Raw genomic sequence first — 26,633 nt, forward strand, 5'->3', positions numbered from 1 at the left:
ATTATCAGAAGTTGTATATTATGTTTGGTCTTTGACTACTAATTCTCATATTTACATCCAGTAATCATTCTTGCAGTCCAGTTTGCAAGAATTTAGAATATTTTGAGATTAAAGAAAGCCAGTGGGAGCTGGATTCTGAAAATCCTGCCTTCTTTAAACAGTTAAGATAGTGGAAAGAGCTGAGACAGCTCATTTCAAAGGTGTAGTGAACATGTTTTTTAGTGTTGTGCCTCAGTTTTATCCATATGGAGAGGTTACAGCAGGGAGCTGTTAAGCTATTTATTGTTTGTGAAACAGCTAATTAATATGGTGATTAGCATCCTAGAGGGATCATAGGAGGAAAATAATAATTTAGTACTCAGTGCACAGCCTGTATATTTTACAATAAATGAGAAATATTAAAATATTTTTCAGAAATCAATCACTTCAAAGGATGTTTATAAGGCTAAATGTGGAACAGATAAAGGTGCTGTGAAAACATTATATGAACCCCAACTGTATCATTATGGGGGCACAGAACTATATTTCATATTCAACCTAAGTTCTGGTCTTTATTACTTGAGTTCTTGTCCATGCACTTTTTTATTATTATTATTTAGTATTTTGTATTTTATAATTCAATATCTAGCAGCTGGGATGGGCTCTTACACAATAGTGCATTATAGCAGTGTATGCCCCCCCCAAAAAAAATTCCGCTAGTACTTCAGTTGTCTGTGAGCTGCAGAGAAGCATATTTGACATCTAGGTAAATATCCCTTTGTTTTTGTTGAGAGGTTCTATTTTTTGTTCATCTAATAAGTTGTAATTCAACCCGTATTTAAAAGAAGGCAGCATCTAGGAGACCTGACTTATTCTTTTAACAGGAAGGCTTAAGAGAGTTTTAAAAATATTATCAGTGTTTTAAAGAAAAGAAAGAAAGAAAGGTGTTTTCAAGAGGGTTAACACTGGTTTGCAATGAAAGCAAGCCCAGCTAGGAATAAAGCTTCTTGGACTGGTAGGATCATGCAGAGCTCACACAGAAATAGCTCATCATCCTGCAGGAATACTGCAGTGTCCATGTGACTTTCCAGTGTGGTTTTGTTCCCTTTTCAGCTGGGAAAGCTACCTGTCCCCACTCCTGCCCAGAAATGATCTCAAATGGCACCCAGTTTGGCAGCACAGTTCCCATCACCACTATTTGACAGTGAAACTAGAGCTGAGATTTTAGCTTGGATGCCATTTGACTCAATCACCCCAACGCTTCTTGTGAGTGAAACAGCCTTAGCAATTTAAAAGTGTTCATATGGGACTAGTTTCATTAAAACCACCAGAAGATGTTTGTTTTCCTAGGCTTGAAACTGTTCTGCATCAGGATGAATTTGACTAATTCTGTTCTTCAGGCATTGAAGAGTGTCATATTTTGAAGTACCAACAACTGGCATGACTAATGTCACTTTTGTCTAGCTAAAAGCCATACCATCCTTTTTAACTCTTCCCTCTTTCTTCATTCATTTCATATCAGCACCTGAGAAAATGTGCCTACAAGGTGTTGTGCTACACCAGATTGTTTCCACAGGCACTTCTTTCAGAATAGGTGTTTTTGTAGCACATCACCATAGCCGGTGAAACAATACATTCTTTTCTACTGAAGTCACATTTGAGCAACAGGGCACAGGGTCTCATGCTGCATTTTAAATGCCTTGTGTAGCCTGAACCAAAACATTTTGTTGTTGCATCTACAAAACCTGGTCTTTTTAACTCAAGCCTTAGTGGCATTGGATTTTAGCTCTAGGATTTGGACACCAGCCCAGTGTATTCACAGGGTTCCCTCACTGGCATCAATCATGGAACATGCAGGCAAGAAGCTCCAAAGGGCTGGGGGTTCACTTTGTCACCTGTTTCTCTCTGTCCCTCTCTGTGCCTCTGTTAGGAGCTGTACTCTAAGGCTTCCCGTGCTTTAGCAGAGTTGGTGACGGAGCTGTTTCTTCAGACCCTGCCTGTGGTGACCAGCCTCTCTGTAAGAGAATGTGAGCTTCTGAAAGAGGAATGGCAGGAGAATTTGATTCCTCAGCTGGAGAAATGGGAGAACCACCGCCAGAGACGCTGGAAGCTTTTCCAGGAACAGCTACTGCAAGAAAAAGAAGTAAGATCCATGTTACCCTTTGAGATCTCAGTGTCTTAAAAATGGGATACAGAAAAAAGTTATCAAGATACTTATCTGTGGGAGTGTTTAGTGTATAATTATAGAGCCTGGTCCAGACACAACTCTAGGCTGAGGAGAAGCAGTTTTATGTGCAGCATGGAGTGAATATGTATGCTGTGCATGTAGGCTTGCATAGAGGAGTCAGAGAGTAATTACTGAACATCTGTCCACAGTGTTTGACAGCTTTGTCAGCACATAAACACTTTCTGGCAAGGCTGCTCTCTAATGTCCTCAGCTCTTGGCATCTACAAAAACACTTCAAAAAAACCTTCACCGGGTAAGTTTGGAGAGAGTATGTATAAATACAGTTTACAGGCAAGGAAACCTTGCAATGATAAATATTTCTTACTAATTTTTATGTATTAATACTGTAATAACTGGAAACATATGATACATACTTTTATAAACTTAATCTACTCTGCAAAGGTGGAAAAACACACATCCAGCTTTCCTGCTCTGTGTGTTTGCCAACCACAGGGGCCATTGACACCAGAGGAGAAAACAAGAGTAAATGCTGAGACAGGTGTCTTTAGCATCAGACTGGGGCTCAAATATGCCTTCAGGTTATTCATGCAGTGCTGTGTCTCTGTTAGCACTGCTTCTAACACAGCTTAGTCAAAGAAAGACCTTCTCTATTCAAAAGTGTGTCCTTTCCTAAATGCTGTGTGCTGCAATGTATAGAGTAATTGGAGCTTCTTAAATAAAAGGTTGGCAGATTTCTTTAACACTGGCAGAATAATACTCTCCCTTGCCCTCATTCTCCAAAGTGCCTAGACAATCCAGCACATTGTTAATGAGGTACTGAGCAAGTCCCTAATTATTGACAACTGCATTAAGGTGTTCAGCTTTTTCACCCACTCACATTTGGGATTCTGCTGTAAAACACTGTGATTCAGAAAACTGTGGGCTCCCTACTAATCTGGTAGGGTTGTTTGCTAACCAGTGGGTTTAGAACACCCTTGGCAATATAAAAGTAAAATTTTTCATTGAAAACATTGAGACATTTCCTTTTTTTTCTTGTATATTTTCCTTAATCTGGAGTTATGCAACATGCACCTTGCTGATCTTTTTGTATATCCATTATTGTAACTGACCTGTTTTGAAAAACAGTTCTGTTTTTCTGGTTTGGTGTCACAGGGCTATTTAGCAAACTAAACTAAACTGTGCTTGGGATCAACCACTGATGCCAGTGGGTCTGCTCACATGCTCGGTTACATTTGTATTTTCCAGGGCTGTTGGCTGGCATTTAGTGTTTGATTTTGGCATACCTGTACCTTTGATGATTAATGAAACAATGTCTGACCTCAAATTATTTTTTTTTAATTATTTTGCCCCTTTCTATGAAGGATTAGATTAGAATACCTGACTTGTAAAGTTTAAACCTTGCTGTTGATTTTCACATTCATCAAGGGTGCACAAATTGCCTGTCGTTGTATGTACGTGGCCTGAGCAGCCTGGTCTGGTAGGTGAACTTCAAACACATCTTGTAGCACACAGAGCCCTCAGCAATGTGGTGGATTCACTGTCATAAAAAAACAGGGGAAGCAGGAGGTTCTGGTGTGCAACTTGTGAATAATGTCATGTCAGAGAGCACATTAGAGCACCTCTGCTAGGTCTTTGGGCAGCACTGTGTGATAGATTTATTGTATGTGAATTCAGGTGTTCTGGTCATGTACAAGCATAGCTTATTTAAATTAGAAAATTGACTTTCCCTCACTTTTTGTACCCTAGCATGCATAATGTAAAACAGATGACTTCCTAGCTGGAAAAAAAAATTTAAAATAAAATAATAAAGGGTTTGCTGACATCATTAACAGTAATTACTGAGATATAGAGCTATAGAGGAATTAGCAGTGACAGAGCTCTCCCATTGGTCTCTGAGTCATCGGCACTGCAGCTTAATTCAATACAAAAATTTCCTGAGTGGCAGACAGAGCTGTCCTAAGGACAAGTGATTCTGCAGGATAATTCCAAGAAGAGATAAGAGTTTCTCTTAGTGAGAAATTCATCTTATGATTCCTCAAGACAATATTCTGTGCAGGAGCCTAAGTACCTTTACTTAACTTAATGCTTGTGGCTTTTTGGAAAGGATTTGAACTGCTTTATCTCCAAAGAGAGCATGCAGGGAGATAGCTATTCCACCAAAGCTAGGCTGGTAAATTTTCATGAGTCTGAAAAACATAACAATGCATTATATTGTGTTCAAATGCAATGTGCATTTCTTGTCCCTTTCCTACTATAAAAAAGCAGCATGAACATTTTAGAAATAAGCTGTCACTTGCGTCCTTCAGAAAGGAACACTTGCTTTCCACCTTAAGAAGAAGAGGTATTGGACACTTGTGCCAGATGATTATGTCATTTGGGAGAGCCCATAGATGTTAGAGTTCTGGTTTTGACAAAAGATCCATAAATCAACAGTCATGTTGTCAGGCCTTTTAAGTTGTCAGGCATTTTGCAGCAGCAGATAGGTCTTTCATTTGCCTCTTGATAAATGTGCTATGCTGGGAGTTACAGTCACCTGCTTTATAGGCTTGGGAAGTCTTAACAGCAGAAGACTTTTCACCAGGGAGTTTATGTGTGCTGTTCAAAAGTGGCTCTAAAAGACATTTTTCCCTTTTACTTGAACCACCCTTTTTTAGATGATCTTTGCTAGCATTTATACATGTCTGGAGTATGATGTCCTTTGGGTGAAAAGAAACACTTTAACAACTGAAAAGAAAAAAATCAGTTTCATATATAACTTTGCCTTGTAGGCTTGAGGATATGAGTGAGGCAAATGGGAATAAAAGACTAATGAAAATAAATTTTGAGCATTTTCCCACATAGTCCCTAATTCATGATTTCTGTAGAGAGCAGTTTCAGGGAGCAGCCTCCTGCACCAGGCTGACACTCACTTGGCAGTCAGTGTGCATCACACCCCATCTACAGGCCAATACAGAGAAATCACTTTCTTTTCATTCCCTGAATAATCTGTGCTAAGGGTGTCAAAACAGAAAGGAGAGGCATATTCCTCACCTTTATTGCCAGAGAGTAATACTTAAATTTCAGCAGTGCTTCAGAATATCTTGTAATGGACCTGTGACCAAGAAGCAAAATATTTGGAAGCCTACAGAATAAAAATGGGATGAGGTTTCCATCCATTCCCACATCCTTGCTTGTTACCCAGAAAGTTGAACTGGCCCCTGCTTACTAGTTTTGACAGGGTGGGCATTTTATCACTTTCTCTGGTTAATTTTTTCATAGCGACTGGAATTACACTTCAAGAAGCCAGACTTAGAGCTTTAGTCCCTCGTTTACCATACTTTTGTCACTGGTTTTATTGGTTGAATGCAGGGATCAGAGAGCCTGAACTCTCTTCCAGCCCCTAAGTTTGTGCAGCAGCATGAGTTTGTCCCCTCTGTACAACCTATCTTTGAGCAAAGTGAGGCTGTTCCCAAGAGCAGGAAAGCTTGGAGACGTGCCTGCTGACTTGACACAGTGGAGTATGGGTGCAAGCACAAAGCCTGACCTTGCCACCTGGACTGAAGAAGTTTTGAAAAATTTCTGTTTTGCTGGTTTTCAATCACATGCCAGCAGCCTCAACATTCCCAGAGAATCCTTGCTGTCACATTTCTGCCTCTCTGTGTGAGGTCTTCAAGTATTTTGCATGTGGAAAATACCCAGCTCTGCTAGCCCATCCCGGTGAGCTGCCTAGGTGTTGTTTCCAATTAAACATACAATGTCCTGTTTATTCCAGCTGATCCTTTTTATCTTAATCATCTTCCTAATGGCCTTTTTGAGATGAAACACTGGTTTAGTATTTGGTCTAATTCTCAATCTTCCTTATTTATCCTCTCATCATAAATGTGTAATGATTCCCCCTCCTTTCCTCTTGTTCTCTTACTACTTACATGACTGAGGTACTTTTAGTGTTCAATTTAATGACTGTGTGCTGGAGGAATATCTGCTGTATTCTCAGTTTCCCATTGGTCTCAGGGAGGTGCAGAGTCATTTTATAAATTCTGCATATGGACTACCTCAAATGCACTCTAAATGGAAAAGGGGACTCATTCTTTATAAGGAACTCCTCACTACTACAGAACTAGGCTGTTTCTTTGTAAACAGAAGTAAAGAACTACAAGAAGCACTGTCATTGTTATCACAGACAGTTATAGGATATACTTTTGGATAGGATATACTGATAGCAAAGGAGGTGCTATATTTTGGGTTCTTGGCTGCAATATTGGATCATTTACCAATTCTGACTGCAATTCAGGTATCATCTGCTGAAGGTGTTCTGTCTCTTGGTGATATATACCCTCATGCTGTTTGACTTGCCCTTCAAGAGCAACTTCTCAGTAAATCAGGTCTCCAAAAATGATGGAAACCTACAGCTGAACCACAGCTCATTGGAACCACAGCTCATTTCTCATTGGAAATAAAATTACTTCTGGAAAGTAAAAGGTCGTTTTCAGACGTTCTTTGAACTGCTGAAAGAGACATAAAAGTACACAGTGTGATGGATCTACAAGGCATGTGCAGAGAGGTGTGAAACTCTAGGAGCTAAATCCACAGAGCTGCTAAAGGGAAATGCTGATAACAATTATTACTTCAAGCACGTCTTTGCCATCTGTCATGATAATACCTGAAGACCTGATAGACCTTAATTTGATGTTTGCAGCATGCAGTCAGAGAAGACAGTGTGCTCAGCTGTGATTGTCAGACTCACCTAGCCTCAGATCAGTTGAGATCTGGCTACACAGGTATGTCTGAGGCCCTTTTAAGAGCAGCCTGGTGGGTCTCCAGTGCCATGCAGTCTTTGGGGCTGTGCTTCTCATGCTCAGCTGCACTCTTGCCATCTGTCACTTGTTGATTGCCTGCCCTTCCATCCTTGTCAGGCATCCTGCTCAGGAACATGTATTTTGAAGTAAGGTTTTCTACATGGAGAGACGTCAGTTAGATGTGTCACTGTGTATTCCACAGAGAAGGCCCTAGCATGAAAGAAATAAATTTTTATTTTGAAGCCAAAACAATGTTTCTGATGTTCTCTACACTTCCCGGGGGAGTTCATTCTGTGCTCACAGAGAAAGCCTCTCTCCTGCACAGATCACTGCTTCCCATTGAAAAAACTGATATCCAGCAGAGAGGCCCAGTACCACTCCTAATTTCTAACACTAACAAATATGCAGTTATACATTTGCGCTGGCTTTATAGCACCAGATGGAAACTAAACTACAAATGAACCACTCCCCTTTCCCTGCCTGTTCCGGCAAGGGAGTGGAAAAAGCAGAGACTAGGAGTTGAGATAACACTTTACTGGAAGCAGAAAGCTATGGAGTAAGAAATTCACAATAACAACAGCAATATTAATAGCAAAAGTGTACAAAAAGAGAAGGTGTTTTACCCAGCAAAAAGGAGTTCACCACTGGGAAAAAACAGATGGCAGATGCTCCCTGTAGGTTGTGTCCACTTGGTTCCCCAGACAAAGGTGATATGGAGACCATTCCCACTCACTACCTATGTGGCCATCAGGAACAAAGGCAGGATGGCAGGGGAACTCCCATGGCTAACATTTCCCACACCCCCCAGCCTGAAACAATGGAAGCCAGTGAGAAATAAAACCCCTGAGTCAGGCTGTGCCGCTGCTCTTCGGGGCTCACTTATGCACAGGTGTCTGTGTTACTGTTTCTCCCACCCCACTGTGCTGGTCCTGCAGGTCGCTGCCACTTTCCCAACCATTCTGCCACCTCCTTTCAGCTCAGCTCGGCTCAGCTGGCCCAGGCTCAGTGGGGCTCCTCTCAAGTGTTCTGGGGTTCAATCCCACCAGTCCTTGCCCCGTGGCAGCCCCGGGCTCTGTGGGTTCAGCCCTGCTGTTATGAGCGCTGTTGCCGCTGTCCTTTCAGCACCAAGTCCTGGAGTTGCACGGGAGCGGGAGCAGGGGTGCGGTGGGGGCTGGATCGGCAGGGGCTGATGCTGACACCCTTCTGGAGAGAGAGGCAAAATGGTGCCCACTTCTGAAGAGTGTGCTCATTTTCACCCCAAAACCACTCCCACGTGTATGATGTGGGTGGGATAGAGTAACAACTTGGATGTGCTCACACTGCACTAAGCTTCACCCCCTCCTGAAACCAGGACATCTAATCCTTTGCTGGACATACTGATCTAGTGAAACCTACCTGTCTGCCATAACTGAAAATTTAGTCCCTCGTGTTCTGAATGATGCTGGAACACAAAGTGAAATTGTCAGACATCCTAGGTATTATATTTAACTTTGGTCTCTGAATACATCAGCAGGTAACCTACTTTTATTCATCTATCTGTAGCTTAAATTATACTCTTCATCTTACAGTAAGAGTTGGAACCTTGCAAATATTTCAGCTTATGACTTACTATTCCCTAAATACTGGCAACATACTAAACAAAATCTTAACTCCATATCTCCAAAAGTTTGCAGTTTAATGGCAAATCCATCAGAATTCATTTAAAGATTGAATTCTTCCATGTAAATATCTATCAATTCTTCAATCTAAATATCAATCTAAATATGAAGGAGCTGTAAACTTGCAGTCCATGTATTTACCTAATCACTTAATCTCCATTTCCAATTATTAGCACTGTTTACTGTGACAGACGGAAGATGATACCTGTGTTTTGTTCAGTGAAAATAAAAACTATATTCTCTACTAGCGAAAAGAAAAAAAACAAATAAAAAGCCTTCTGCAACCTGCTGCTAAGAGTCAATACAGTATTTTGTGCTGTATTGTTATTTTTTTTTTCTTGTTCCTCTGTTGCTGAAACCAAAAAATCTGTAGGAAACACAGTTCAGGGCTGATCCAAACCAGTGCAAAGCTTTTCTTGTCAGTGAGTTTTTCAGTGAGTTTTTCAGTTTAAGATTTTGATAATTGAAAAAAATAGTAGAATAATTTTAATTCAGCATGAGTTTGGTTTTGAAAGCAAGGGGTGATTTTTCTAGCAAAATAAACTGGTTTTTCTTTATGCGGTGACTGGCTGGAATCAGAGTATCTTATATTTGTAATTCTTTTCCCTGCTTTTAGCTCTGGATAACAGAATATACTCTGTCTGCTGTGATGCAAAGGCATCTGTCTGAGAAACAAGAGAAGATAATTCAAGGTGTCGTGAGCAGACTCGGATGCCTCAGTGATGAGTAAGCACAGTTTCATCCATGAGCAGTGGGGTAAAACTTCACTGTTGCATGCCCAGATAAAAACTTGTGTACATTACATTGTGGAAAGCAGTGTTGAGCACCTTCAGACAGAGGCTGAAGAGTTGGTCTAGTTTTTTATATCAAAAGGGTATCAAAAGCAAATTTTAAAAAATAGACATATCATGACTCTTGGAAATTAGAAAAAATAGTCTTATGTGATTTGTCACTGGTGCTTTATGAGTATCTGCTGTGTTTGTGAGCGGTTTCTAGTCTTGAACCAGCCTCTCTCTACACTCCCTGTGTCACAGTGGAGTTGCATTTTCTGCAAGATAAAGTGTTCATTCCAGCAACATGTAGGTGGCTATTTAGCTATTTTATTTCTGTTTTCATTTTAATTTAACTTCAGTGTGACAGAACTAGAAGTGTAACACAGCAGTACCCATTCTTTACACCTGAGCAGCTTTCCAAGGCATGCTTTGTACAAAAAGGCGTTTCACAGAGTGAAGAATAACTCTTCTCACCTTTTAGGAATGACTTTGCTGAACACAGGTGTGCAAGCAGCTTCCCTGATGGATCTTTAATGGTCCTTTTTACAGGTCTGTTAGCTATATCTTGCAAAAGCACCAACTTCTGCTGTGCTCAGTGCTCCGAAGGTTCACCTTGCGAAGAGCTGGAATGGCAGCCCTGGCGCGCATGCGGCTGGCCAGAAAGAAGAGCTCGCTTCAGGAGCTGAGAGAGCAACACACCCTGCAGAAGGGATCCTCCCTGTGCCAAGATGAGGACCAGTGGCAGTTACAGAAGGCAGTGGTAGGTATGGTGTCCAGGTGGGTTATCTCCAGAGGTCTCATATGCTGTGATATTTGGCATTAGAAGTGGCCGTTGCAGACCTAAACTACAAAAAAACCCAACAACAAAAACAGTTCAAGCTCCAATGAGAAAGAAGAATATTCTCTGTCAAAAATGTGCACATTTCTGGCATAGGAGGTCCATGAGTATGCCTGTTGTAGTTTGGGCAAACATTTTAAAATCCCTTATACTGTATTGAGTGTCCTAGCAAGCTTATTTAGCAATTTATTTATATGAAAATACTAATGCATGAAGGCAAGGATGCTAGCATGTATAAAGGACTTCTGCAAAGCTCCTGCTTCAGGGTAAGAGAAGCTCCTACTAATTCTGCTGGGGATCATAATATGCACTGAGAAGTTCTTACTGGAGCTTAGGAGAAATTCTTACTCCTACCACACAAACCAAGTTCTTCTACATTGTCATAATTTTTCATTTTTGTTCTCTCTCTCACTGTCCATAAGAAGATCAGCATCCATTCCCAATCCTTCCAAATTATCTGCTACTGTAGGTCATGAAGACAAAAGAAATTTTAGACATGATGTTCCCATAGGTCACTTTCACATCTGTTCGTGACTGGTTTTAGTGTTGATCTAGTAAGTGTTGTTGGTTATTTAATTACCTGCATTGGATATTTATGCAGAGCAACACCACATTTCATATTTCAACTTCAGACAACCCTCCCAGCAAGTGTCAGTGATATCTCTGCCCAACCCACTGCTGCTGCACATATGGCTTGAACCCATCAAACACTTTGCAGCTCTGTGCTCCATGCTGTTGCTGTGTAATTAGCTGAGAGGTAAAATTCTATACCACTCTAATTTTGATTTTCATCATACAAACCCACAGTCTCCACATGGAACAGGAATAAGGAAAATCTGTGTCCTGCTCTTTTCATATTTGAAAAATATTAATTGAAACAGTTTCTTTTAAGTTTGAAAATCTGAAAAACTCATTAACCTTCAGAAGAAATAAAATACAAAATAATAAAATACAAATGCATATCACTGCATTCCTCTTGCTTTTCTTTACTCCCTCTCACTTAGCTCACATGGAGATGTTAATTGATACAATCACTGCCTTTTCTAATGAAAATGAAATGTCCTCAGGTATTAGTGTTCCTGTGGCATATCGCCATTACAGCCTCTTTCAAATTCCAGCTAGACTTCATCTCACCAGCAAGTGCCTAAAAATACACTTGCTAGATTCTTGCTGCTGAAAATGTAGAACATAGGTGTGGAATTGGGAAAATTCAAGAGAGAAAAAACATGTTACAAACAACCTCCAAAACTAAAACCAATCTATAAGGAATTCAGGAAGTGGTTCATTTACAGACATTCAACCAGATTTTTAGATATATTGTGTTGTTTTACCTAAACTTAATTTTTGCTTGGGCCAGTTTTATACTGGTGGACAATGTTGTGTCTATCTATTGATTTCATATAGAATGTAAATGACTAATGAATCCTAGCTTGGACATAATCACATGACATTGGGTCTCTAAAAAAAATGAGGAACAGTTGAATGATATTCCAACTTTCTCAAAAACCTCAAGAACATTAGTCTTAGCTATAAATATAACATTTCAGAACAACCCAGCATTAATAAGAATATTTCTACAGATTAATGTTCCTTTTCTACTTGCATTTCTTATTTCCAAGAAGGCATCAAATAGGTACTATCACATCTTCTAGAGTATTTCAATGTTATTTAGCCTTTACTGACTGTATAAATATAAGAAAGACATCAGCAACAGAATAGAAGGCCATCTATGGCAGACTACTACTCTTAAGGATGACAGAACAGACCATGCTGGTAAGCAGATACTACTGTTCACTAAAGAGAGCTTAGATGAAAACTCTGCAATTTTCATGCAGAAAAATGGAGGCAAGGATGGTCCAAAGACCTCAAAGGACTTGAACTCTTCAGCCTAAAAAGTAGGTGCCATCTGGAATATCATAGGTTTTAAAACTGGCATCAAATATGTGAATAGAGAACCATTTTTCACATTTCTAATGAAAGAAGAGATCACCTAGAAATGTTACCAGATGGCAGGTTCAAAATTAAAAAATACGTGGAAAAGCTTTAGAACTCACCAGCAGAGGATGTGCTAGTGGTTTTCAAGTGTTATTACACACTTTTGTGACCTGTCCCGAGGGCCATTTTTATTCCCAAGGATATTGGTATTCCCGAGTACCAGCAAACCAAGTTTTTCTTAGGTAGACCACACAGACTGTGCAAGCATTCCTGGTGCATAACTGTACTTGCCTTGCCCCTGTGCAGTTTCTCAAGGCATCCACAACTGTCCCTTGCTGGACTCAGGATATTTCACATACATGGGAATACATCACTTAGAGTGACTAATAGGACAGGATGCAGCTTTACTGTACATATCATGACAGAGGCTATAGTTCTGTTGTAAAGACAAATGTGTTAAATTGCTGTACAAATTTCCTCTGTAATTTCTGAATGGGTGCAGGACTTTATTTCAAAGTGAAGCTGACTACAGTTGTTAACATATTTAAATGGCAGTGCTGTCTTATTGTCTGATTGCCAGGAGTCCCACATTCGTGAAGAGGAGGAGAAGCTTGAGGAAGAAACACAAGAAACCAATTTAGAATTTCACCAGCAGCTAGTCACAGAAATCCAAGAAGCTCTTCAGTTTCTTCAGCAGCACATGGAGCAGGTGATTGGGCAGACACTGCTGCAGTATGCCCGAGGGGAAGCTGAAAAAAAGAGTTCAGATCATGAACAGGACTTCAAGGTATGGACATGGTCAACAGCTGTTTTCCAAACAAAACAAGGGCTACCTTGCACAGATGGAAAGCAATTTAATGTATGCATTAACCTGTGTCTGGAAGTATCAGCAGAAAACCTTTAGGACCCATGTTTAAACTGAGCATAATTTTTTGCAAAGTATTTGCAATCTAGCACTTATGTAGCAGTACAGTATTTGATACAGCAGCCAAAACAGGTTTTAAGTCAAACACTGGAGCAGGAAAAAAATTGTCACAACTCTTGATGGCAGAGAATAACAAAAAGAAGAAAAAAAAATTGAGATTATCTATTGATAAAGGGTTTTGATTAATTAATAGTTTGCATTCTGTCAGCTTAATAATAATTCAAAGATAAATGATTAAAATTAAAACTTACATCATAAATCAATAATTTTTTCCCCAAGTAAATATTTGGATTTTCTTTGTAATGGAAAGTCACAGCAGATCTACACATAGATTAGCTTGCTTTCTGCCAGTTGGCTTGACTGTTAAAATGGGCTGTAGAGATTGAATGGATGGGGGAATGACCTCTTCCCAGATGGAGGTGAGGCAACTTAAAAAGGTTTTGCTGCAATTTTTCATGATGAAATGTTGTATGGTTTTCAGTATCTCAGTCTGTCTTTTTAAACCCACATTTTTAAATTCAGTTTTGTGTGCACATACCAAATTAGGTATGGGGTTTTTTTAAACAGATCAAAACACTTTTGGGCTTAGAAAATGAATTGTGACTTGTACTGTGTGATACAGGAGAGACTGGTGGAATCTGCTGTTGAAAGTGTATATGGGACCAGCAATAATATCAATAGACTGGTGCAAAACTACTACCAGCAATTAGGAAAAATCACAGAAGAGTATGAAGGAAAAAAGCTTCAACATCTGAAATCCTTACAAGGTTCGTATGGGACTGACAACTACAAGACAATTTTGTTTCCCAGTAACTGTGCTTAGTGTAAGGTTAGAGGATTTTGCTTCTTCTGGCATCCCTTGCTTGACCTAGGAAATCTGAATTTAGTCTGCCAGGTGCAGTCACAGGAGGAAAGGTGGGGAGTACCTCCCCTCTCACAGCCAGCCCAGCCCAGCCCAGCCCAGCCCAGCCCAGCCCAGCCCAGTCCAGTAACTGCTCTCTGATGGTGCAGGTGGAAGGAAAGGTGCCTGTCAGCCTCTGTGAGTGTTTAGAAAAGGTTCAGATGGAGGTTATGTACCCTGATCTGTTACAAACCCATCCATCTCCCTCCTGTTTAATTTAAATAGATGGTGCAAGGTCTTGTCTGTCAGATGTGCCCAAGCCTTGCTGCCAGGCAGGAGTTTAGGGGCAGAGTCAGGAGCCTGGTCAGCAAGTAAGCACTCAGTTACAGAGTGTGAGCATATGCAAAAGTAACCAGAATAGTTTTCTGTCACTTGAGGGACATCTTGTGAAGCTGGGCACCCAGGAATAAGTCACATCTGAGTGGAGGGTTTTCTTTATGATGCATTTTTTGTTTAGGTAATGCAGTTCTTGCTTAAGGCATCAAGGTCTTAGAAAATTTCTGCTTCAAATTCCATGTTAATCAGTTAGCCTAGTGGGAGAAGAAGGTAAACAGGAATTCAATGACATTCCTATCTCAGCTAAATGATGCACAAAGTATTCTCTTTGCAGCAGATCACAGAGGCAGAGTGTGTAAGAAGTACTTGATATCCCTAAGGAGCAGTAACTTTGGAAAGACTACCTAGAATCAGGATTAATGTGTGATGAAGGTTGTCACAACTCAAAGTTTTTAATTTTGAGCAGAAAATTTTTCAAAAACATTATTTCAGCTGAAGGAAATGAAAGGATCAGACTGAAGAATAAAGAGAATGAACTGGCACTGAAGGAAAAACACACCAAAGGCCTCCTAAATGTGTCATCCACGGTCCACCAAAGGTTAGACCAGGCAGCAGCACTGCTGTCTATTTAAACTTTATGAATGATTGCAGATCTGCATGAATGTCTAGCTGGATAAATGTCTTGAGTTTGCATTTTATACTTCTCTTTGATGGAAAAGAAATACCTATTGCCAAATGATGTCTGCTCTTTGATCTCAGAGAATTACTTTCTTATTAAATAAACTTTTTGATGGTCATTAGTTACAGATTGAAGAACTGTACTTAGGCAGTTTGAAAAGAGAGAATGAAATACAATGCCAAAACATATGCTAAATTTTAAAAGAAATTTAACATAAATGTGGGATGGGAACCAATGCTGAATGTAATTCATTACATTCCATCCTTTATACTTTGAACACCAAAAGTGTTTGTTAGTTTGCTGTGGAGAAAACATATACCATAATGAAGAGAAAATGCTTGAAGCCCAAAAACTACTCAAAGTGGAAGGAAGGCTTCAGTGAACGCCTGGAAAATCAAGATTACTTGCACTAAATTTAGTGTGGAGTCCGTCAAATGTTAGTTAAATAAAAATAATATTTAATTAATTACTGCATAATGAAAATTAAGTCCAGACAAAAAGCACTGCAATTAAAAAGGCATCAATTGTCATAAAAAGCTCTATGGCTTGTCTTGTACATTATTCATTTTTGTAATCATTTTATGTCTTTATTCTTGGTTTATTATCCAGCAAAATATAACACCTTCAATTTTGGCATTGTAAAGAGGTTAAATCTTTCTTTAGACATTCTGTTTCTTCTAAATTGAAAGGTATCATTGCCCACTTTTTTATTCCTGTTTGAGTTAGTAGAGAAATGGATTTGTATAATAAAGGGTTTCATAAAAGATCTGTTAGTTATTCCTTATCAACTTTATCATTTATTGTGACATACAAATTCACTTTCCAGCTGTTTTCTCATTTGTTTTTTCTCCCATAATCTATTATCGTGTCTTTAAACAAAATACAATGAAATTCGCCTTCACACAAGCAGAAGTGTGGTATTGAAGAATGTAGCTATGCAGCATCTAAGCTGGCATCATAATAATCAGTAATCAAACCCATTTTCCTATTGCCATTCCTAAAGACCATATAATTTCTTTTATGGTCTAGTCCTTTGTGATTTGAAGACAAAGTTTGCATTAATATGTCTAACTCCTATAAACTCGACATTGTTTTATTGTTTTATTTCTTTTTGCCCTTGGTGCAAGGTTAGGAGTGTGAGTTCAAAAAGCAAATGTTGAAAGGTAACCTCTGTAAGCAGTGAGCATAACAGTAACAACTTCATTAAGTGTAAATGTCAGAAAGGATTTGTTTTACCTCCTTCCCTGAGGAATTTGATGGGTGATTGGCAGCATTGCTTTAAGGTAGATCAGGCAAGAAAACAGAAGAAATACAGATGCAGCAAAATTGCAGCCATTCAGGTTGTACTGTAATAATAATAATCTTTAACCAGAAAAGTAAAACAAGTGAAGAATACAGCAGTTAATGCTTTCAATTCCCAAATTTTGAATTACCATGTTGATGGCTCAGTCTGGTTCTAATGATGGCTCAGTACTGAAGAGGCCTGGATGAAATGCCTCATCCTTAATCCCTTATTCTCACACCTTGTTCTGAATTTTGAACAGATCTTTGAACATTGTTTGCCTTGGCCCTTTGGCAGACAGTAAAACTGATCATAGAAACAGGCTTTAGAGCTGAATTCCAGCTCCCAGAATCCAGGCATGGACACTGCAAACTCCTGTAATTCCTACCTCCAAAAGGACCTTGTATCCTATGGACAGCCAGGGCAGGTTATTAAAATAAGTAAATCTAAAAATCTACCACAAAATTTTCTGTCCCAGAAGAAGCTGACTGGGCCAATACTGTTAATGAGCCTTTCTCTCTACAGACCCTTCTAAATATTTGACAAGACTGTATTCCTCCCTTGCACTGAACAACATCCATACATTTACATTTCTCTTGACCAGGATAGTGCTCCAGCAGAACAAGATTTTGGCTCAGTTTGAACTGCGGCAGCAAATTCGTCTGGAGTCTCTGAAACTGAAGCTGCTGGGATTGCACCACCTAGGAGCTGAGCTGGAGAATCAGCTAAGGGTAAAATGGTTCAGGGATCTAAGCATTCAATGGAGGAACATGGGACAGATTGTAGGGGTCTCTTTGCTGCCCTAGTTGGAATGAGTGCTGAGATTCATCTCTGTCTTGTAGGAACACTTCCCTGATTGTTTCCCATTTTGTTTCCTGTGTTCCTGCAGTGATGTGTCTGTTTTGTTGTGCCACATGTAATAACATAACACAGAACTGGGCTGTGTTCTGTTGAGTGATTGCTGCTTTGTCCTTGCATGCAGGAAGCAGAGCAGGACTTTGTGAATGAGTTGGCTGTGCTGACCCGAGTTCCACTGACTGTGAAGAAGAAGCCTTCCAAAAGGAACAAGCCAGCAGGTTGGTACTATCCTGAATTGTTCAAAAAAAACCCACACAATTCCAGAAATCAGTGCAGATTTTTCAGTATAGCACATTGGAGTTACAGGAGAGATTTTTCATCAGTGCCATTTCCCTAATTGGGATGTAGAAAAGTAAGGAAACCTTTCAAGGTCACCCAGTTCTCCAGCAGCACAAACAAGTATCACCTTTCCTGGCTCCAGAGCAGCCTTTAAGCTATAGATTACATTGTGTCCACTCAGGTAAGGCTTTGCCCTGCTGAAACCAAAACATTCATGTCTTTGTCATGTCCTTTAGAAACAGCTCTGTTCACCTCAGTTGCTGAATCCATGGGGGAACAGCAGAGTTGAATCACCCAGCTTTGGTTCTCCTGGCAGAATGGAAGAATTGCCTCCCACACATGTACTCAAAAGTACAATCCTACTGAATCAGGAAGCTTGATCTATTTTTATGAATTTACTGTAGTTTTGACAAATTATACTAATTCATTCTTCAAGAGATACTTAAGGACAAATTTTTAGAATAGCAGTCATGTTTCCCAGTCCACATTTCAGATGCAGTGTACAAGTGTCATCCTTTGAGCCATGCAATCTTTCTGTCATTATCAGAATGAAACATATGGCGTTACATTTGAAGGATGCTGAAAGGCAGGATGGGTGCCTGAAAGGGAAAAGCAGGTCACTCCCTGCACAGTTTTGAAGTCTTTCTCCCCAGCTGTTGTTTCTCAGGTGTGCAGAATTGTTTGCCTTGGTTGGCGCCATGACTGCACAGTCAGGGCCCTCAAAGCAGTGAATTTTTAACATCATGTTCTGATTCAAATCACCCAAACATATTTGCTGGCTTTTCTTCTGCTTGGCAGTAATAAAAGGCCATTTTCAGTTACTTGCTAAGAAAATATATGATAGGGCTTTCAACTGTTGCACCACATGGAAACTCACTTCAGTGTTCAGCAAGTGTGGCAGTTCACAGTCTGCTGTGTGAGAACTAACCAGTGGTCAAAAAGCAGAATGCTGGGCTAATGTAAAATGAAGGGATTTCCTTGGAATAATAATAGGTATCTATGAAAAGTTAGAGTATAACTTTTTGCTTCAGGTAAATCAAAACCAAACAAGCTCTATTATTTGTGATTCTTTCTTTTTTAATCCGTGGCATTTGGCAATTCAGGTGAAAAAGCAAATTCCAAAAGACAGACCTTCCAGTCACCCGAACCAGCAGAAAAAGTTGATTCTTATGAAAATATTCAAGAACCCCATGGAATAACTTCTGCCTTATGCAGGTATGTTATAGACTAAAAAAATGGTATGTGAAAAGCTATTTATAAAAAAATCCTTTTTTAATATAAAATTGCAAAACTTACTTCTTAAGGAGATATGTCAATCAAACTCAAAACATAATGCCTGCACTAGCTGAGCTTCCTTAATATTTACTTTCCACCCGTACTTAGGCTTTTTTACCCCATAATCTTTTTTAAACTTTGGAAATTCATCTGTATTTGCCTGTCTGTACTACTATGTATTTTATAAATAGCTTTGATCAAAGGTAGAGAAATGAGAAATACTGTTTCCAAATTTCCTTTATTTAGTTTTATTTAAACCTTAGTCACAGACAGCATAAATCAGCAGAGACAAGTGAATTCAATGGAACTAGACTGAAATGTAGCAACCAAAATATGGTCTGTGGTATTTAGGCTTTCAACTTCCACCTTTATTTCAGGAACAAAGGCAAGCTCCAGTCTTTGGCTGATGAGGGTAGCAGCTCTAACAATGATTTTCTTGATAGATGTTTCAGTTGGCTTGTGCTGGGGTGCTAACTAGAGGAGAAATGGCTGCAAACCTGAAAGATGCCAGCTGATCACTACGGGCAGATCAAACCAGCCAGCTGGTTGCTGCGGCTTGATATATTGAGCAGAGAAAATCCTGCTGACAGGCAAAGCAAACAGTTGGTTCTCAGGAGCCACAGGCCTTTGGGGAAAAGTATTTATCCCCTGAGTGACCTCAGCCTGGGACTAACTTCAGGAGATGGCTCCTTTCCCTGAAGGCATCAACCCTTTTCACACACTCCTTTCCCACAGCCGACGAGGGATGCGTGTGTAGGGAGCAGGGACCCAACAAAGGAACATTTATGGTTTTGCAACTTTGTGTTGGCAGCCCCAACAGAGGCAGTGAAACCAGTGACTGCAGAAGTTATATAGCAAGAGCCTTTCTTTTACCAAAATTAATTTAGTTTAGGAGAGAAGTAGAGCATTTTTTAAACCGTCTGCAATTTTGTTTTCTTTTTCTTACTTATTCTTTCAGAGAGATGTCACAGAGTTCACATGAAGGGGAGACTGAACCAAGGAAAAACTCAAAGATGTTAAAAAAGAAAGGCAGCAGGTAGTAAAAGCTTTTGTCTGAGCTGTCTGAACACCGTGTACCAAGGCATCCTTCTGGGGAATATCAGCTGCTATAGGTACTTACTGAGCTGCTTTGCTGAGGAACAGTGAAGAAAATCAATAATAATTCATAAATCTTTTTTAGCTGCAGACCAAGAATCAATCCAAACTTCCTTTAGCTGTTAATAAAACATTCCTTTTTGGTAAGGGGGAACAAGGTACAAGCTCTTTGAGACTGCTTGGGTAATAGGCTGGGGAGACAGAATAAACCTGAGGATAGTGCACCTGTAGGAGACAGGTGCACACTGGGCCCAGGTCAGTGTATCTCAGAAAGGTTTCATCACAAGAGTGATGTACTGCTTGCTTTTGAGCCTGAGATGTGGTACACAGTGGCATTCTTTCTTGTGAATGCTACTTTGATCTAAGGAAAGGAGATAAAAATGAAGAGAACATGTAAACAGGCTTCAGATGGTACTGATAGATCAAAAGATGACATTTGGTCTCACTTTTGTTATATTTTTGTGCTTCAAGTCCTATGTATGCTTTTTAAAATTTGTACAAAGATTTTTAAATATCTGTTTCTCTGCCTTTGTCTTCGAATTCAAATTGTTACTTTTAGAGAAAATGAGAGAAAACTGGTTTACTCTTTCACTTTTTATGTTTCAGTTTCTAGTCTTCTTTAAGTGCACCCTTTTGTTTCCAATGTACTTTGTTATGCTCATTACATTTCCTATGGGAAATTCTTGTTATGCAAAGCAGTTAATTCTTACTGCCTGTACAGAGCACCTGTGTTGTGTAATAAATTGCCCCATTTAAGCAATCCTACAGCTTTCATGAAGTGGGAGTATTCTGCCTTTTCAAAAATAAACATATATTTTGCTAATGAAAAGGTTGTCCTTTGGTGGAAGATGGAAAGTACTACATCAGTTACACAGTTTGCTTCAGACAAAAGTGCTGCTGTACAAACAAGTTCACCAGGCCTGTTACACTCGTGTGTTAAATGGTTAATTTTCATCTCAGCTGTAAAAAAAAAGTCTGAATTGTATCCTTTCAAGCATTTGATTCTGGTATTTCAGTACTTCTGCCTTCCCAGTCTGGACATTTTAACATTTTAGTTGTTGCTTTTTCCTTTTTTTAGGTGGAAAATTTTTTTGAGGTTTTTTTTTTTGGTTTTGTGGTTTTGTTGGTTTTTTTTGGGTTGGTTTTTTTGTTTGTTTGTTTTGTTTTGTTTTTTGTTTTGTTACAGAATTAGTGTATTCATGTAGGATTGCACACGTTTCACTCTGCAGTGCTCTCTGTACGCAGGGCACAGGGAGCTGTTACCATTAGAGCAGATGATGCTCTAATCCCCCCGGGCAGCCGAGCTCCTGCCACACTCAGGGTGCAGCAGAATCACTCGAGCGGGTTTCTGGTTACCCAGGCGGGATCTACCCCGTGCTGTGCCTCGGCCAGCCCGGCTGGCAAGGGCTTTTTCTCTGAATTAGGAACGGGGATTGTTCCAAAAGCAGGGCAGCAGTGCCCTCTCCCGGGCAGCCCGCGGTGGTCACATCCCCTCGCAGCTGGAGGAGGCGGGCAGGGAGCTCCAGCAGGGAGCTAGGGGGTCCCTGTGCTCGGTGTGATCCCAGGGAGAGTCCCTGTGCTCGGTGCCATCCCTGCCAGTCCCCAGGGAGGGTCCCAGTGCTAATTGTGATCCCAGGGAGGGTCCCTGTGCTAGGTGTCATCCCTGCCAGTCCCCCCGGTCTGGTGCCCCAGAGGGCACCTCCCAATCTTCCATCTGCCTGAGTCTCCTGGGATGGAGGTTCTGCAGACCTTTCTTTTCTCCCACACTGGCAATCTCCTGTCAAAACACCTGCTACTCTTGTCCCTGTTAGTGACTTCAGTCCCCTTGAGTTTCCCCGTGGATACACCAAATTCAGTGTCATGTGCAGGTGGGCAGAATGTGACACTTGCCATCCCTGTCTGTCAGTGAGGCAGGTATTGAACAAGACAGGGGTTAACTGGACCGAGAAAAAAGTGCAGAAAATGCCAGACAAAACTCAGAGCAGATGCTTTGCAGTTAATACTGTTGAGCTTTTATGTTATGTTAGAGAATCATAGGCTTGGATTAGGGGAAAATGGGATACCTAGGCATCAGTCACAGTTCAAAACAGTCAGTTTATAGTGTAAATCTATGGAGCACCCTCTCTTTATCCTGGAAGGGATAACATGGAGGTTGATCATGCATTACAGGTACATATCAAAAACACTGCAGAAATTTAGGGGAAATGTCATGCCTTTTTCCTCCTATTTTAAAACATTGAGGGTAACATTACTCCATATCCCATTTACCCCTCTCCCAATAGCCTTTACTGCCATCACTGAAATTTATCTGGAAAGTTTGTGGAAAGTTCATTACAACCATGATGAAAAACTAACCTAAAGTCACTTTGTTTAGAAGAGTGAGATTAATTTTTTTACCACCAGTAGATGAGCAAGGATTGAGGGAAGTCAGAGGGAAGGTAATAAGGAACAGAGCATGGTGCATTCAGATATCCCTGATTTTTTAAGGCAGGTGAAAATTCAGATGCAAGCACTGAATTCATGGACACTTCTGACCCAAATTATAAAAAATGCAAAATCCAGTGTTCTGTTGAGCCTGGAATAGAAACACACTTTTTTTTTGTGCCTAGAGCTCCTTGACAATTACACGGGATTAAGATACAACTTGAATTAAATCACTGTTACTCCAGACTGATGTTCTAATTATGGAATTGTCTCTATCATGCACATTTGTGATACTTCTAATATTTTTTTTAATGTAACACCTTCAGTGTTATTAGTGCCATTGTAAATTTAGATACACTGCTGGATGAATATCTGTAGATATTTTGTACCCTAAAGGGTTTTCCTTTGACAAATGTTTATGTCAAGAAGATTGAATAATGGCAAACTAGTGAATTCTGCTTGCCACTCCCTTGGGTCTGGAAGGCTGTTGCCATGTGAGGTCTTTGAGAACCGTGCTAGGTCTAAATGGCAAGAAATAGCTGTTGCCAAGAGGACTAGATCAACACTTTGCCATTGTGCATTAAGCTGTGCATTTCCTGGCTCCAGGAAGACATTGATGGCAGGATTTCACATGGGTTTAAACATACCTTGTCAAGTGCATGGCAGACAAATTCACTGAGAGCTACAGGTACAGTGATGCTGCTGCTGCTTCTCAGAAAATTACAAAGCACTGGAAATGAAGCAGACATTCAGAGGAGGATTAACATTTTATGCTTGCTCTTCTGACCTCCTTCAAGCTTGTGGTTTTGGCTCCTGGAACTCAGAGCAGATGGTCATCTGACATGGTCTAGTCTGAGATCTTAGTTCTTGAGGACAAAGACCAGTATATTGCCAAGAGAAACACTTAAAGGCTGGGACAGCCATCAGTTTTGGTATAGTCTAAGCATCATAATTAGCAGGCTTTGCTATAAACACTAGAATTTAAACATGTAACTGCATTGCTCTGGTAGCAGACAAACTGTAGCACAAGACAAACTGGTCCAAAATACGTTCAGAAAGCAATCTGTGGATCCAGCCTTCCCTTCCACAATTTACAAAGATAGTTCCCAGGCTGGTCATAGGGACTAATGTTAAGCAGACCATTGCAAATAGCAATAGGGAAGAGCAGCTTTACATCATTAGAGCTACATCAGGTATTGAAAGGTCATAGCCTGCTGGAGATTTTTAGAAGTTTGACTATTCAGAAAGCCTGGAAGCTCTGCACTGCTTCCAGCTGTAGTTGAGATAACAGCAGCTCCTCACCAAGTTCACATCTCCCAGCCTGGAGTTCCTGGAAGGGAGCAAACACAAGTGCAGTTTCCTGTTCTTCAGCTTGCACTCAGGAGCACCAGCTAATCCACATTTTCTTTACTGGTAGTGTTTGATTTTCTTAAGGGCAGGTTAGTGATGTAGGGGCAGGGACATTGCTATGAAATAGACTCCAGGTTTACCACCTGAGAAGAGAAGCACCCCTTGCCTTGTTTTGCATCCATGGGGAATGGCTTGGTGCCACTGTCTGTGGAATCACAGTAACCATCCAGGTGAGGCTTCCCTCACCTCACCTGGTGAGGTGCAGTTCAGGATCCATGACTTCCTGCAGGCTGCCCCTCAGCAGTGCCACGGCAGGAGCAGCCAGGCTGCAGGGATTAGGCTACTTCTTGGAGACATCACAGGAGAGCCACATTGACCTGACAGGCACAGTCTTGTTCACAGAGCACTGAACCATGAAATGCCTCTCAAAACACCCACACGTATTTATTCACAGACACTTCACAGTGAAAAAATAAATGCACATTAACAGTGAATCTTTGACCAGCTTGTAGGCAAAGGGCTTTTGGTTTAAGATGCTGTTGAGTGGGTAGGAAAAGTGGAATCTTAACACGAGTTACACAATGATCATTTCTGCTACCTCAAGTGTGACAAGCCTCATACACTGAGTGGAAGTTTTATTTGGAGGTAGGCAACCATTGCTACTTGCACAAAAACATGCAAGAAGTAACCAGCAGTTTGGAAATTTTCACGCTGTCAAATTTGCCACATAGCTTCACAAACCAGCTGTATTTCTACTGTCAGGGTTACATCACCACAACTGTTGCTGGCTGTCAACACTCACAGCAAATGGGTTGGAACAGGACAAGGCAGATGGAAACTTAGCATTTCAGGATTGCCTCACCTGCTAGGCTGTAGGTTGTTCCAGGGCACACTGTCCTCAGGCTTCTCTGCTAGTGTTATTTTACTTCCTGTAAAAACCTGAACCACCAAATGAGCAATTTATTTTCATTTATATCATATAAAATATCTGAACCACCAAATGAGCAAGGAAGCCTGAGGATGAGGGAATGCTCCAAGCAATATGAAATGTGAATTTGAATTCTTAGCAGAAGGGATTGTTCATGAAAACCTTCATTTTCCTCTTTTTTTTGGGAGCAATCAATTCAGTTCACTGCAGACTGAATTGCAATGTTTCTGCACTGGTTCAGCTCAAAGCCAAAGGAAAAGCTGGCTCTTCAGACTAGTTCTGCTGCCAGGTTTCAGACCAAGCTGACCAAAATGGATTTTTCCAGGGTAGCAGTTCCTTTCCCAGGCAAGCTGCAGGTGACAGTGTACCAGTTTCAGAATGACAAACTTCAGGGGTGCTACTTCCCAAAACTGTTATGGCAAGGTTTCTTTACACAGTTTGTCAGAGAGTCAGAAAGACAAGGAGAAATACTTCCTTCACTCCCAGAGAACTGAAGTCCACTTCCCTCACCTTACCTGCAGCATGTTCTTTTCCTGCTATGCCTGGACACAGCTCAATCAATAGAGAAAACCACAATGAAGCCAAATATAGCTTAGGTCACAGTGCAGCACTGGGTACTGGTTTTGTACTACAGATGAAGATGACAGCAGTGAATTATAAGATGTAGATCAAGGTCTTTGGCAGAAAGTTAATTCGTGTCTCATTTTGGCAAAACTGAGGCAGCTGCAATGTCATAGAATGACAGACTTGTTAAGTCTGTGAAAAGACTTGTTAAGTCTCGTTAAGTCTTGTTAAGTCTCTTGGAAAAGAACTCTAAGATCGAATCCAACCATTAATAAGTACATTTTAGTCAACAGTACATACAGTTTCTAGTAAGTACATTTTTACTGTGAGCACTGTTTAATGACATACTATATCATGCTATAGTATGCATATGCAGACCTATACACTTCTCAACACTTGTGATCTAAGGAGGTTCCTTCTATTGCATGATGTCAGCCTGGAAGACAATTCCTCTTGAGTTCCTCCATTCCAAATTTTTAGTCATTGAGTCACAGCACAGAGCAAGACGCTTACCCATCAATTAATTTCCTTTATTTCACAAGCTTTGAATTCAGAAATTGAACCACGACTAGTAGATCTTGATACGGTAGAGTAAGTAAAAATGCGTGTGATTACAAAGGAAAAAATTTGTACAAAAAACTTTAAAAATCCGACAGCAACTTGGATTATCTGTAAGTACCAAAAATCTCATGCAGAAGGAGAGCACTACTGCCCAGGTGGAGAAATCCCTGCAGGGGTGGCAATGGCATTGGTATGGAAAACTGATGGCTCTGTCTAAAATGGAAACAAGAAGGACACAGACTTGGAATGTACCGAGTGGGAACAGACAGGTGCTACGGAGACCATTTGTCATTACGTGTCCCAGTGAGTTTCTGTGTCTTGAGAGAAGTGCTTCTTGGGTTTATAATAAATTAAAGATTAAACAGAAGCTGCCTATACTACTCTACTGCTTACTTTCCAGAGGGCCATTTTCTTCCTTCGTTAGTGTTTTTGGTGGTGTTTCTCAAATACAGACATTAATCTTGGCATTGTGTCTAGTCAGTTGTTGGCAATGTGTTCTAAAGGGACTCACTCACAGAATGCAACTTGCATAAATAACTCAGTAACATGCATTAACTACTCTAATACAGCGAAAGGGTGCAAAGGAACCATCATTCAGTTACGAGACAAAGCTAAAACCTGTAGTCACTAAAGGGGCAATGGAAGCACCATGCTTTAAGGTGACTATGGCATGAAAGCACAATTGTGAGGCAAGTAGTTCCAAGCAAACACACCACACTATTATCACCTCTTTCTATACAAAAAAAAAAAAAAAAAAAAAAAAAAGAAAAAAAAGACATTTCGTTTTTTATTTCTGTTAGTACCAAATAAAACTGTGGGCTCAATAACACAGATACTGAAGGGAATGGACATTATTCCCATGATCCTTCATCTTTGTGTTTCTGTCCATCATCATTTCTCAGCCAAGACTGGTAATATTGGAGCGCCCACCAGGAGGTGCCACGATGCGGTGGCCAGTACGACGTGGGTTGTTGTCATCAATCTGAGCTCCTGCAACAACAGAAAATGAGGAAACTAAGCTATGAAAGGGAATAAAACATCAGGAGTGAGGTTCTACCTGGCTATGCTTCCCTGACATCACCATCAGCTA

General features: G+C 40.4%; 2 protein-coding genes across 3 annotated transcripts in view; one reads left to right on the top strand and one right to left on the bottom strand.

The window, feature by feature from the left end:
- The window catches only part of EVC (EvC ciliary complex subunit 1), a 48,929-nt gene extending 28,223 nt beyond the window's left edge, over positions 1–20,706 (top strand). The window contains exons 12-21 of the mRNA XM_050973563.1: positions 1,910–2,122; positions 9,217–9,326; positions 9,923–10,133; positions 12,727–12,933; positions 13,694–13,838; positions 14,741–14,846; positions 16,814–16,940; positions 17,192–17,285; positions 18,450–18,561; positions 19,580–20,706. Of these exons, the coding sequence (XP_050829520.1) occupies positions 1,910–2,122; positions 9,217–9,326; positions 9,923–10,133; positions 12,727–12,933; positions 13,694–13,838; positions 14,741–14,846; positions 16,814–16,940; positions 17,192–17,285; positions 18,450–18,561; positions 19,580–19,661 (1,407 nt within the window). The 3' untranslated portion in view covers positions 19,662–20,706. The remainder of the gene's footprint in view (positions 1–1,909; positions 2,123–9,216; positions 9,327–9,922; positions 10,134–12,726; positions 12,934–13,693; positions 13,839–14,740; positions 14,847–16,813; positions 16,941–17,191; positions 17,286–18,449; positions 18,562–19,579) is intronic.
- Positions 20,707–25,148: 4,442 nt separating this feature from the next.
- CRMP1 (collapsin response mediator protein 1) overlaps positions 25,149–26,633 on the bottom strand; it is a 50,339-nt gene continuing 48,854 nt past the window's right edge. The window contains exon 14 of one of the 2 annotated variants that reach the window (XM_009099369.4): positions 25,149–26,533. In XM_009099369.4, coding sequence (XP_009097617.2) covers positions 26,442–26,533 — 92 coding nt within the window. In that variant the 3' untranslated portion in view covers positions 25,149–26,441. The remainder of the gene's footprint in view (positions 26,534–26,633) is intronic. The other variant, XM_030239217.2, reaches the window with a different exon arrangement.

The sequence above is a fragment of the Serinus canaria genome, chromosome 4 (assembly GCF_022539315.1).
Source record: "Serinus canaria isolate serCan28SL12 chromosome 4, serCan2020, whole genome shotgun sequence".
Taxonomy (NCBI): Eukaryota; Metazoa; Chordata; class Aves; order Passeriformes; family Fringillidae; genus Serinus; species Serinus canaria.